Source organism: Lithobates pipiens, unplaced genomic scaffold, assembly GCF_037356315.1.
Source record: "Lithobates pipiens isolate NorthernLeopardFrog02 unplaced genomic scaffold, aLitPip1_a1.2 Scaffold_18, whole genome shotgun sequence".
In the NCBI taxonomy this organism is placed as follows: Eukaryota; Metazoa; Chordata; class Amphibia; order Anura; family Ranidae; genus Lithobates; species Lithobates pipiens.
In genome coordinates this window covers 328,458,384-328,471,197 of record NW_027507758.1, presented here as the reverse complement: position 1 = coordinate 328,471,197, position 12,814 = coordinate 328,458,384, and the positions used below count along the sequence as shown (strand labels likewise).

Sequence of the window (12,814 nt, the reverse complement as noted above, 5' to 3'; positions counted from 1 at the left end):
AGGGGTCTGGTTTCCTCTCTCTCTCTTCCTTCTATTCAGTTTGGAGTTCACTGAAAGGCATGGGCACCCGGTTGACTCCCTCACCGGGGCCCTCTGAAGTTTCCCGCCGGCTGGCGGTTATCTATCTTCTTCTTGGGACTGGAACATCTACTGGCGAAGTGGCCACTGCCCCCGCAGTTGTAGCATAGCATCTCTTCTCGGTCTCGAGTGGGGCTTGGTGTTGGTGTATCTGGAAACAACTCCCTCCTAGGACTTGGTTTCTCGGCTCCCCCTTGACCTTTCGCCATCATAGCAGTCAACATCTCCATCACCTGGGACATCTGTAACTTCAAAGTGTCCAGCTCCTTATCTCTAGCGGGAGTCATGGCCGGTGTAACTATTGCTACCGGTTGGTTGACGGGCTCGGTGAGATGTTCTTCCCTTTTCTCTTCCAGTAGGGCCTCTTCCTCTCTGATCATTCGGATGAGGTCAGTGTACTCCAGATTCTTCCCATCCAGTCGGGCACGCAGTGTCCATGCAATAGGATCCATGGGTTGAGCTCCCCTCAGTACCTGTTGAGCACGGGCCTCATCTACTTTTCCTGGGCTGATCCCCTTCTTTAGGATCATCCTATGCAGGATTTTATCTAAACGTCCCATGTAGTCTGATAGTTTTTCACCTTTCTTCTGGTAGCAATGCTCTAACTGATAAGCAAGCTCAGAGATTTTCTCTGTCCCACCAAACACAGTCTGTAGTACATCTAGGTACTCCTGCGCATTACAGTCTGTCCTGCTCATCTTCAGGTTGCGAACGGCCTCTAGAGCAGGCCCCTTTAGACTTTCCACAATCCTCTGCTTCTTTCTGCGCTCTGGAACTTCCCATTCCTCTAGTGCCTGAGTTGCGCTATCTAATCAATCTTCAAATCCCTCTTCTTCCGAAGGTACAGGTTTCCTCCCTGAAAACATCCGGAGTTTTCTGTACCCCGACATCGGATAATCTGTGGGATCCTTCCTGCACTGGGCCACAATCTCCCCCAGGACAGCACACAGTTCTGCGCTAAGGGTGGCCGGTGCTGATCTGAGACTCTCGGGTGAGGTACGGGCTGCAGCCTGCGTGATCCCATTGGCGATGGCTCCTCCTTTGTTGCGTGCGCCAACCTATAGGATCTGTTGTCTTGTGTCCGTACACAGTTGCGCTTGCAAGCCTCCGGCATCTCATCCCAGTATTCCACTAGCGCGTACTGATATGAGATGTCTGGGTCTGATTTTATCTCCATCACCCATGGTTCATGGTCTGGGGACACTGACTTCATTAACTCCTCTACGGTCTCAGTCGACCATTTCTCCCCTGGGAGGCTAAAGACCACTGACTGCCTTGGGTCGGCCTTAGCTGCTTCACACCACGCTCTGACTCCCTGTGGGTCCATGCCGGTACCTCTGGCGTGTTCACCGCTGTCTCAGAAATCCCGGATTTACGAGCCCCCACGTATAGCGATGCCCTCACTTAAGAGGGCCGCAAGTTTGGTTTGGGTCCTGAGCACATCTCCGCCAACCCCCCGGCAATCTGCACTACCCACTCTGGCACAGTTAGTATCTAGCAATACACATTAAATCACTTATACTCTAAAAATATGTGTGCGTGCGTGGGTAACTCAAGCTCATAGACAATCTTTGAAAGTATATAACTGACTTTACTTATTGTTTTTATAAAAGGAATAACATGAATCAAACATTTGGATTGCAACACATAATCAGGTCCCTGCAGTAACCAGTAATAAAGATAAACAGAGTAATCAGCATAATAAAGTATTGCTATGCAACTCTAGCGCTGCCCTTTTTCAGCTACTTCCCCACATGGGTAAACACCCAGTACTGTCTACCTATGCAGTCAGGCCTGACTGATCTAGATGGAAGTCCAGTGAAACAATATTCGCTAGCAATCTTTCGGTGGTGCACTTGAAGAACAACTTTGTAATCCAAACGAATAATAAAGATAAAGCATCTGTCTTTAAACAGCTCTCACCACCCGGACAAGTCCAAGTCCGTTTTCTCTGCCTTTTCGTCTAGGAACAGGAATCCACCGACCTCCGAGTCTTCAATCCTTCTGGTGTACAGCAGCAAGGAATGAGAAAATGTCTCTCAGGTGCAACTAGGCTGGCAGAGAGCTCTTTGGAAAAGAGCACAAGGCCCAGGCTTCAGGCCTTGTGCCTCAGCAGTTCAGCACAGATCTCCTCTTGCTTGAAGTGAGGGGGGTGTCCAAAGAGAGCGAACTAGGCCTCTCCCCCTCCTTATATTTCCTCCCCCATAAGTCTCTGGGGCATAACTCAAAGCATCCTGGGAACCAGCGGGGTTCTGGGAACAGTAGTTTTATAGTTCTTAAAGCGACCCCGCTACACTACATACAACTTTTTTCATAAAAGTTAGATCTTACACTGTAATAAAGGAAAATTTCTATTTTTTACTAATCAATTTGGATTGTACTATTCAAACAATTTAATTTAGATTGCTTATGTCCTACAATACAAACTCCAGATGCACCTGGATTAAGTGAGTTAGTGGAATAAAATCATAAGAGTTCTTGTTTCTTTTGGCACCTGTACGAAAACATACTGTGGCTTTTAGGAAATGAGCAAACTGGTGTATTGATTTCCTTTTACAACACATGGGAGTCTAATTATAGAATATATAGTCAAACATCTCAGATCAAGAAATTGGTCACTCTCCAAACATAATAAATCCTGTAGGTCTCTGTTTTTGATAGTTAATATGTTCTTAGGGAGGACCACAGATTATTACTTTAAAAGCAGAATCTATTAATTAATATGACTTAGTGTTTAGTGAACACTTGTAAATACCACCTTTATAACTACTACTATGTACGAAGATTACTTTTCTAAAAAATTTGGCAATGTCCCGTTTTATTTTGCCTGTTTGTTTCATCAGTATATCTAAATAATACTGAAACTGTACATTGCATGCAATCGGTACAATCTTTCCTTAATCCACCTGCTAGGTGGTAGCTAATTTAGGATCAATTTTCCTTGGCTTCCGGGAAAAGCCTGAACTCAGATCCATCCTATATTATTTTTATGAGTTATCATGTAAAGGCATGGCACTCTACACTACAAATAGGCCTGTTTGCACAATATTATCAATTTTAACTGACATTTTGACTTTGTTTTTGTAATCCTGTTGGTGGTTTCCTTTAAATGTAATTCTTACTTGCTCATAAGATGTCCATATATCAGGAAATTGAGGCACAAAGGACACTGTAATACAATTGGCTATCAACTGTTATGACCTAATGTGAGTGCATCAATTTAACAGAGGCCAACAGAACTGGTCATAAAGGGAGCATATACACTTACTGATGCAGTCTATTGAAGACCACTTTTTACATTCTGATTTTTGTATACACTAGAAGATGACAATTGAGAGCCTCAATTTTCTGGAAATCCCACAGATGGGTTTGAAAACAATTACATTCTACAATGTTCCCATGCAACTCAACACTTACTAAATTAATGATCAATGTAAGTGTAAATGTGATAGTTAACTAAGTTGTTACAGCAAGGGGTTTAAAACAATCTAATTTCAAAAGTATAACATGCCATATTCTGCAGAGCTCCATAAGTAAACCCCACTGCCTATTAATCACACTGATCTATTTATTACTCTCACACAACTTAAAGCTTAAGTGCAGACAAAATAAAAAAGTAGACAAATCAGCATAAGGGACATACTGTAACTCACATTCAGTAGGATGTGTCCCTTGTATTGATGCCTTCTTTTTAGCTGATATCCTCCTTTATCCATGCCACCCCCAACCCCAAGCTTGTCACCAAAATCTTCCAATGTGGCAGGGATTAATACTACTAAGGGGCCGTCACAGGCTTTCATCAAGAAAGCCCAACTATTCCCACTCTTTCCGCCAAGCTGCTCCAATCATAGAAGCCATATTACAGCTTATCTGAATGAAATGTGATCTATGAAATCAAGTAGCAGACCTATCAATCATACACCTATCCACCATTTATAAATCTTGTTTCAATAATAGAAGCTGTTTCTATGAATGGAGAAGGTGAGTGGAAAGGATGGGCATAGTTGGGCTCTCTGGATGACAGCAAGTGACAGCCCCTTAAGCTGGCCACAGACAGTTCAAGATGCAGTTCCAGATTTCTTGCATCAACATCTTACAATCATGCACTTAATTAATCCAATTAAACAAGTAAGAAGAGTGCTTTCCAAATCCAAATCTCATATGGTGGTCAAACTGAAAAATCACTCAGCTTTCTCTATTACAAAAATAGTAGTTTTTGAGTGATGATTAACTACCAAGACCATTCTTAAACATGCCCATATTACTTTTCAATCCACATCAAGGTAAAGAAGGTATTTAAAAACGTAAAGTAGATCAGTGCTTCAATTTATTTAAATTTCATTAAAAAGGATAAAGCACAATCCTATTCACAAATTGAGTTACAACTTGATACTTACGACAGTATCAATCACAGAATAAGGTCAGTGTTCATCACTCACCAGCACAGCTTTGTCCGAACAGTGTATGACCAGAAGTTTGTTTTTGAAACAATACTAAAATCCCTAGATCCATAGGTACTAAAATAATAATTTTATCCAGGGCTTTCTTTCTTAGAGAATATGTGCAGGAACGCCATCTTTATGAGTCACCCTTTGTCTCTGCCTCCTACCCACCTCTTAGCACCAAACCTAGGTTCCACCCCCTACCCACCTCCCAGTAGTGCCCTTTTTAGAGAATACAGAACCAAATATAATTTTCTGTTACTAAGTCATTTGTATGGCATTTGTTAATGATAACAAGAAAGATGGTAAAATAAATCCCAGCGCAATGAGAAAAAATAGACCCCACCCCAACAACAGTAAACTCCCTCAACAATAGACTTCCCCCAGCAACAACAAATCTATCAGCCAGCATCAATAGACCTCTCCCTGAACACCCCTTGTCATTACATACATCCAATGCTGGAGGTGCCGAAACTGCGTTCTCGCTGGAAAAAGTCCTGATTTTATCTAATATTGATACATCACAAGGATTACTGAAAGTATCTGATAATTCTTTATACCAAGCAAATTTAGAGCAGTCATGGTGCCATATATAAAATGTCATGTTACAACTTAAGACCTGGAAGGAAACCTGCTATATTTGGGAGAACAATAAAGGTTTTTATCTATAATGGCATACTATTTGATTGAATGATAAGCAGAGAATATTTGAGGCTTGAATGGCAGCAAATGGTATTGGCTTGTTTACAGTTTGTCAAGGGGTAGTCCTAGCTGTCCATATTTTTTTTTTATGTCTATGGATGCACACACCATGGCTCTGGAGCAAACCTGCAGATGTACTACCATAGGAAGTGGCTTCCTGGGGAGCACACCAAGAAGGAGAGCAGCAAGAGCAGTGGTGGGGGACCCCAAAAAGGAGCATTGCGGCTGCTCTGTGCAATACCGTTGCAAAAAGAATGTAGGTACAACATGTTTGTTATTTAAATGTTTAAAAAAATATAAACCTTACAACAGCTTTAAGTGATTGAATGCACATTTTTACTACTGATATTACACTTACCTCATTATCGGTTCCTACATCCAACATTACAGGTAGACACTCCTGGGGCTTTACTCCTCCACATGCTGTATAAAGTGCCAGTTTGCCAACAGGAATTCCCATGCCATAACTTCCAAGATCCCCTAGACCAAGGATCCTCTCTCCATCAGTCACTACAATAGCCTACAAACACAAAGTAGAGTTATACTATTTTGGCCTTGTTTTATCTCTGTGCCAAACAACATAAACTATTTGCTAACACATTTTAAAATCGAGTGTGTGAATTGCTTATACCATTTGCCTCATGCACACTGGACATTTTGAACACTGTTTTTATGGCAGTGTGGAGCTTTCTTTATGCCTCTAAATGCCCCTGCATGTTAACCTATGTGTCCGTGCACACTAAGCCCTTGTACACACGGTCGGACATTCTGACGGAAAATGTCCTATCGGACCATGTTGTCGGATAGTCCGACCCTGTGTGGGCTCCATCAGACTGTTTCCGTCAGAATATCCGACCGACAAAGTTTGTAGAGAATTCCGATCGGACAAAGTGCCATGCATGCTCAGATCAAATTCTTAGACCAAAGCTATTGGCTACTAGCCATAACTAAATAACGTCATCACGTTACGAACGGCCGGATTTTCCGACAACTTTGTCCGACCGTGTGTATGCAACACCAGTTTCGGACAAAATTCGTTGGACAAAATCCGACGGATTTTGTTGTCGGAATGTCCGACCGTGTGTACAAGGGCTTAGATGTTTGGAGGCAGAAAAAACCCCCACTACCAATGCATCCAGGACCAATGGTGTTTTGGTAGAAACGCGTGTAAACACGCATTATTGCCAGGTGTGTATAGTACTTAAGCATTAATTTAATTCATTTCAATAGCCAGAATTAATTCATATTCTGGCTAAATAATGGTTTTCCAGCATGAACATCCAAAAGAAGCTGGCTGAACAGCCGGCTTCTGTTGGACAGACCAACATACACATGGGCCAAATGTTGTCACTTTTTTTGAACCAGCTGTTGTCTGCCAACATTCGGCCTGTGTGTGTGGGGTTTTACTCTATCCAAAATGAAACAAAGTTTTGCCTTTAGTTACACTTTAACTAAATAATAAGTGCATGTGTGTGCAAGACTGTCATTTGGCAATATGGTCTTGCATACATTATTGTATTTTTCTATGCAATCTATAGGCATACCACTTTACCATAGTTAGTTTTAGAACAAGTAGTGCTACATGTTAAAATATATTGTTAATTTATTTTGTGCAACAACTACATCAGCCAGTAGATGGAAGTGTTTATACGTTTGTAGCTGCATCTACTGTACTGTGTATTGTCTTTTCTCTAAAAGTTCACGTTCCTGTCTGCAGTTAAAGCAGACCCTCAGTAATTTTTTTCAACTTTCCATCTATTAGATCTACCCTGTGTCGTGTGCGTTTGCCAGGAAGGCAGGGGGGGGGTGAGACATAAGAGGGCCAATGAGAGCTGCAGGGCTGCAGAGCTGGAGGTGTGCTGTGTGTCTGTGTAAATCCAGGAAGTGAACAGGCAGCAGCTTCATCTGCCCACAGTTAAGATGTTTGAAGCCAGGCTATTGGAGGGGATTCTTTGCAGCATATATAGCAAGTACAGAAACACAGTATATATAAAATAATATGCAGTGGTTGGAGGGAAGCTTCAGAATGGCAACAATGTTTTTATTACAAATTATGTGAGCAGACTGCAGTTCCTCTTTAACAACTTAACCACCTTGCGCCTGTGCTATAGAGGGAAGACGTCTACAGTGCGGCACTCAATTGGTGGGAGGGCGTCCCTGGACGTCCTCTTGTTTACATCCTCCCTGCGTGCTGCATCAGGGGAAATCTGTGTTGGCCGTGTCCCTTGGACACGGCCAATCACAGATCATGCTAAATGGCCAATCACAGCAGCCATTTAGCACTGGATTTGAGTGTCCAATGAAAGATGATCTCATATGTAAACATATGAGATCATCTCTCATCGCCGGCTCTCCCTCCTCACACAGAGACCTCGTGTGAGGAGGAAGAGCGAACTCCGGCTGCAGCATGGGTGTGAGCACAAACAGTGCCCACACACACAAGCACACATGCCCACAGTGCCATCTGTCCCCAGTGCCACCTGTCAGTGCCATCTGTCACCAGTGCCACCTGTCAGTGCCATCTGTCACCAGTGCCACCTGTCAGTGCCATTTGACCGCAGTGCCACCTGTCCCCAGTGCCTCCTATCAGTGCATCTGTCCCCAGTGCCACCTGTCAGTGCCATCTGTCCCCAGTGCCACCTGTCAGGGCCACCTGCCTCCAGTGCCACGTGCCATCTGTTATCAGTATCACATGTCATTAGTGCCACATCAGTGTCATGTGTCATCAGTGCCATGTATTTTTGCCATCTGTCATCAGTGCCATGTATCAGTGCCATCTGTCAGTGTCATGTGTCATCAGTGCCACATCAGTGTCACGTGTCATCAGTGCCATGTATTAGTGCCATCTGTCATCAGTGCCACATCAGTGTCATGTGTCATCAGTGCCACGTCTTATTGCCATCTGTCATCAGTGCCACATCAGCGTCAAACATTATCAGACAGTGCCGCGTATTAGTGCCATCTGTCATCAGTGCCACATCAGTGCCATGTGCCATCAGTGCCACGTATCAGTGCCATCTGTCATCAGTGCCACATCAGTGTCACGTGTCATTGTCCTGGTGCTCCAGGGCCTTCAAAAGTGTAATAGGTAGTCACCAAGTTAGATGTGTAATTTATGCTCCTAGAACACCTGATGGTGCTCCCTGCATGTTGGGCCTCTCTATGTGGCCAGGCTGTGAAAAAGTCAGACACACGTGGTATCATAATACTCAGGAGTAGCAGAATGTATTTTGGGGTGTTATTTGTGGTATACACATGCCGTGTGAGAGAAATAACCTATTACAATGACAATGTTGTGGAAAAATAAAAAAATCTTAATTTTGCAAAGAATTGTGGGAAAAAATGAGAACATCAAAAACCTCACCATACATCTTACTAAATATATTTAAAAAAAGGGGTCATTTGGGGGGTATTTGTACTTTCCTGGCTTGTTCGGGTCTCAAGAAATGAGATTGTAGTCTCTATAACTTTCACAAAGACCAAATAATATCCACTGATTTGGGTTATTTATACCAAAGATATGTAGCAGTATAAATTGTGGACAAAATTTATGAAGAAAAATTCATAATTTGCAAAATTTTATCACAGAAACTAAGAAAAATTTGTTTTTGTTTTTTCAAAATTATTTTTTCATTTATAGTGCAAAAAAAAAAAAAAAAACAGAGGTGATCAAATACCACAGGTGACAAAAGAAAGCTCTATTTGTGGGAAAAAAGGACATCAATTTTGTTTGATCACGCAATTGTCAGTTAAAGCAACGCAGTGCCGTATTGCAAAAAATGGCCTGGTCATTAAGGAGGAAAGCACTGTGTTAATTAGCAAAGCCCATGTGGACTGTGCACTGTCTGTTCTGTAGGGCTATATACAGAATTTCTAACAAAATGACGTTGCTGGTGAAGAGGAGCAGGGCATAGAGGCATAGGACATACTGTGGGATATAGGACTTTCTGTATGCCCTAGGAGTTTTGTTGAATTTTTTAGAGTGTATCTCCTACACCCAGGGCTTTTTTTCAGCCAGAGTGTGGCAGAAGTTCCACGCACTAGCTTCTTGCTCACTACTGTAATTTGCACACACACAGAAGAACTTCTCCTGGCAGTTCCCACATAACCCTCCCTGCCCTAGACTATTCCTATGACAGCAGAAGAGGGGGCGAGGGATGTGCACAGCCAGGGCCGTCTTTAAGGCAGGGCAAAAGGCGCAGCTGCCCTGGGCCCTGTCATTGTTGGGGGCCCAAAGCAGCTGTCTCATACTTGCCAACTATCCCAGTTTAAATTCCCTTGTTCCTTGAAGTTTTAGTCCTGTGCTGTGTCCCGATATCTCAGTGTGAAATTCTGGTACTAATGCTGCCCAGCTCTGTCCTATTGTTGTATACAAGTAACTCACCTGCAGACCCTGTGTTTACATGTAAATAACCGGCATTCATATGTAAATAGCAGCGGCATTAGTAAGTAAATAGATGTGGCCAGCGGCATTGATATGTAAATAAAGGCAGCATTCATATGTATATCATAGTCCCCTGCAGTGAGGTGATGATGTGCTGTAACCTCTAGCAACTAATCAGTGAGCCATAATGTGTGCTGTAACCTCTAGCAACCAGTCAGTAAGCAGTAATGATATGCTGTAACTGCTGAAAACCAATAGCAATTTCTGCCTGATCTGATACAGTAAACTGATTTTAAGTCTAGCTGCTATTTATTGTATGTCTCAGAGCAGGTGGAGAGTGAAATTGCATGGGGGGGGGGCCCAAGAAAATGTTTGTCCAGGGTCCAATCAATATTAAAGACGACCCTGTGCACAGCCACTCTAGTCTTGCAGGGGCAGCTCCTCCAGAAGCCTGTGCCCACAGCCAGCATGCTCCTCTTTCCTCTCTCTGGTACTCTCTGAGGGGGAGGGGGGAGTGGATTTGGGGGTGGGAGGACAGCTCTGTACTGGAAAGGGTGGGGGGGGGATTGGTGGGAGAACTCTGCACTGGGAGGAAGTTGTGAAATATGTATTCTTGAAATATGCACTTACATAGTACAATCCTTAACTCTGCACTCTGTATGTAGTGCACTCCTAAAACCTGCATACTGTATGCAGCATATGCTCAAACTCTGCACTCTGTATAAAGCACACCCCTGAGCCCTGCACTCTATATGGCGCACACGTCTGAACTCTGCAATTTATATGTAGGTCACTATTAAACCCTGCCCTCTGTATGTAGTACACTCCTTAACTCTGCACTCTGTATGTAGTGCACTTTTGAGCCCGGCACTCTGCACCCTGTAGGTAGCGCCATAGACATGCGCATGGGGTGTGCCAGGTGTGCCTCGGCACATCCTATTCACCCCATGCACACAGGGCTCTAGCGCTAGCTCTGTGATTTCCACTCAAAAGAGCGTTGTCACTTCTCAATACAGATGTTCAGTTTCTGTATTGAAAAGTGACAGCACTCCTCTGAGCGGCTGCACCGAACCCTCCTCGCAATCTCCGGGCACTGTGCTGTTACATACAGGAGGGAGGAGTGCAGTGCAGTGCATCCAGACATTGCCCTGCTGAGGATGCCTTCCTGGCATCCTCAGCACCACCATACTAGTGTAAAAAAGCACAAGAAGCTTCCACTAAGTTCCTCCTCGGCTCTTAACTGCCTGAACACAGACCCAGCAGAGGAGCCTGGAAGGAAGAACATCTCCTTTTTTTGTGGCATTTGTACAGCTGGGGGAGGGGGAGAAGAGGATTTACAGTAGATGGAGGGATAGGGGGGCTTGTGCCAACATTGGGCTGCCAATCCAGTCAAAGATGTGGGGTGGGAGGTGGTACACTGCTGACCCCTGAGCTCTGTAAACTGTTCACCTCTGAACTCTGCACTCTGTACACTGGGCACCACTAAACACTGCACACCCCTGAACTCTGCACTCTGTACACTGCGCACACTCCCGAACACCGCACTCTGGACACAGTGCACCCCAAACTCCTCACTCTGTACACTGCATACTCCCAGAACTCTGCACACTGCACATACCTGAACACTGTGCACCCCTTAACTCTGTATTTTGTACACTGCGCACCCCTGAACGCCGCACGTTGTTCAAAATGTACCTGTAATGAAGGGTATCCCATGCCCTTCTGAGTGCTGTTAACTGTAGAAATCTTCTCTCCAGTGAAGCGGGCTCTTCTTCACAATCCTGAACTTCTGGTGCTGCACAGATTAATTGCCTCAGATCTACCATTAAAGTACATTGATAAAGGCCCTGTCGGGCACCTCCTCCCTTCTTCATAGACAATTTACCTACATAGCATAGGAAATTCAGTGCTGTGAAAAGAAGTTGGCTTTACTGGAGAGAAAAGTTCTACAGTAAGCAACACCAGGACGTGGGTTGCACTTCAGTACATATGAGTTATTTGACCAAGGCTGTGGCCTCCCAAACTTTTTCTTACTAAACTTTATCTTTAATAATAATAAACATACTCTACAGTAATTCTTGGGTAAAAACCTAAAAACCTGACCATCTAAGCCGTGGCCTTTGTATGCATCTCTAGCAACTTAACTTTTATAACTTGAGCCTAGATAAAGGCACAACATTTTTGATGCCCTAAGTAACACCCTCCACTAGAATCAACTTTTTTTTACCTGTTGTGATAATGTGTAAGTATCTTGATAAGAATTTAAAATGTCTACTTATAATAGGAAAAGATTGGTGACCAATAATTCTACAAGACGTAGCACCCATTTGCCTCTGCCGTCTATAGGCACACACCTTCTGGGCATGTTTCTGGTCTCAGGTTTACAAGAAGCTTCCTTATGAGGTCATGTCCTTATGTGACCTGCTCAAGTTCCATAGTTGCTTACATTTACAAGGTAATAGTGTTAAACTGACTATTTATATGTAAAGGAAACTGAGCATACATTACCTTAATATTGTCTTCAGGCCATGATTTTATTACTGTGGAAAGATGACCACGATCGTGAATTGTAATGAAGAGGCCTCTGTGGGGAAAAAATACATATAGAAGTTATGAAATATATAATTTAGATGTCTGATAAACCCATCATCTGATGAGATCAGCCATTTTAGAAACAGATTTGCTTTCCTTCCATAAAGTGTCATATCTCAGCCGTATACATTTTTTTTTCTTCTTTATAATTGGTTTCTAGGGACAGTACACATTGCTTTGCTGACTGGATAGTCTTTTAAATGTGTTTAGCTATACACGTTAAATGGCGATAGGACTTTAGAAGGGGCTTTGTGTGTGTGCTGTAATTAGTTAACCCTAAATGCATTTAGATAAAATTGTGAATGTGGTAAGTCTAACATATTGATGTATGGTAATGTTTTAAAAACTTTGTATCATTTAATATATATACATGTGGATAGCCATCAAAGAAAACCGCTCCAGGTCAGCACATTATCCATCCATCCACAGCATAGCCAGGGTTGGGGTGAAGGTGCTAGCACAGCTCATCTGCGGATACACAATTGAAAGAAATCTGGAATTCACTGCAACACTTCATCTTCACTGATTCTTCATGCACAAGACATCACAGTGTATGGGGTATAGTAAAAGTTGCCGCGTTTCACGCTGTGGCTAGTGCTTACACATAACATCATAT

General features: G+C 43.2%; 1 protein-coding gene across 1 annotated transcript in view; it reads right to left on the bottom strand.

Annotated features, from left to right (window-relative positions):
* ME1 (malic enzyme 1) overlaps positions 1-12,814 on the bottom strand; it is a 356,512-nt gene that overhangs the window by 186,174 nt on the left and 157,524 nt on the right. The window contains exons 4-5 of the mRNA XM_077487320.1: positions 12,115-12,190; positions 5,581-5,742 (exon numbers count right to left, since the gene is read on the bottom strand). Of these exons, the coding sequence (XP_077343446.1) occupies positions 5,581-5,742; positions 12,115-12,190 (238 nt within the window). The remainder of the gene's footprint in view (positions 1-5,580; positions 5,743-12,114; positions 12,191-12,814) is intronic.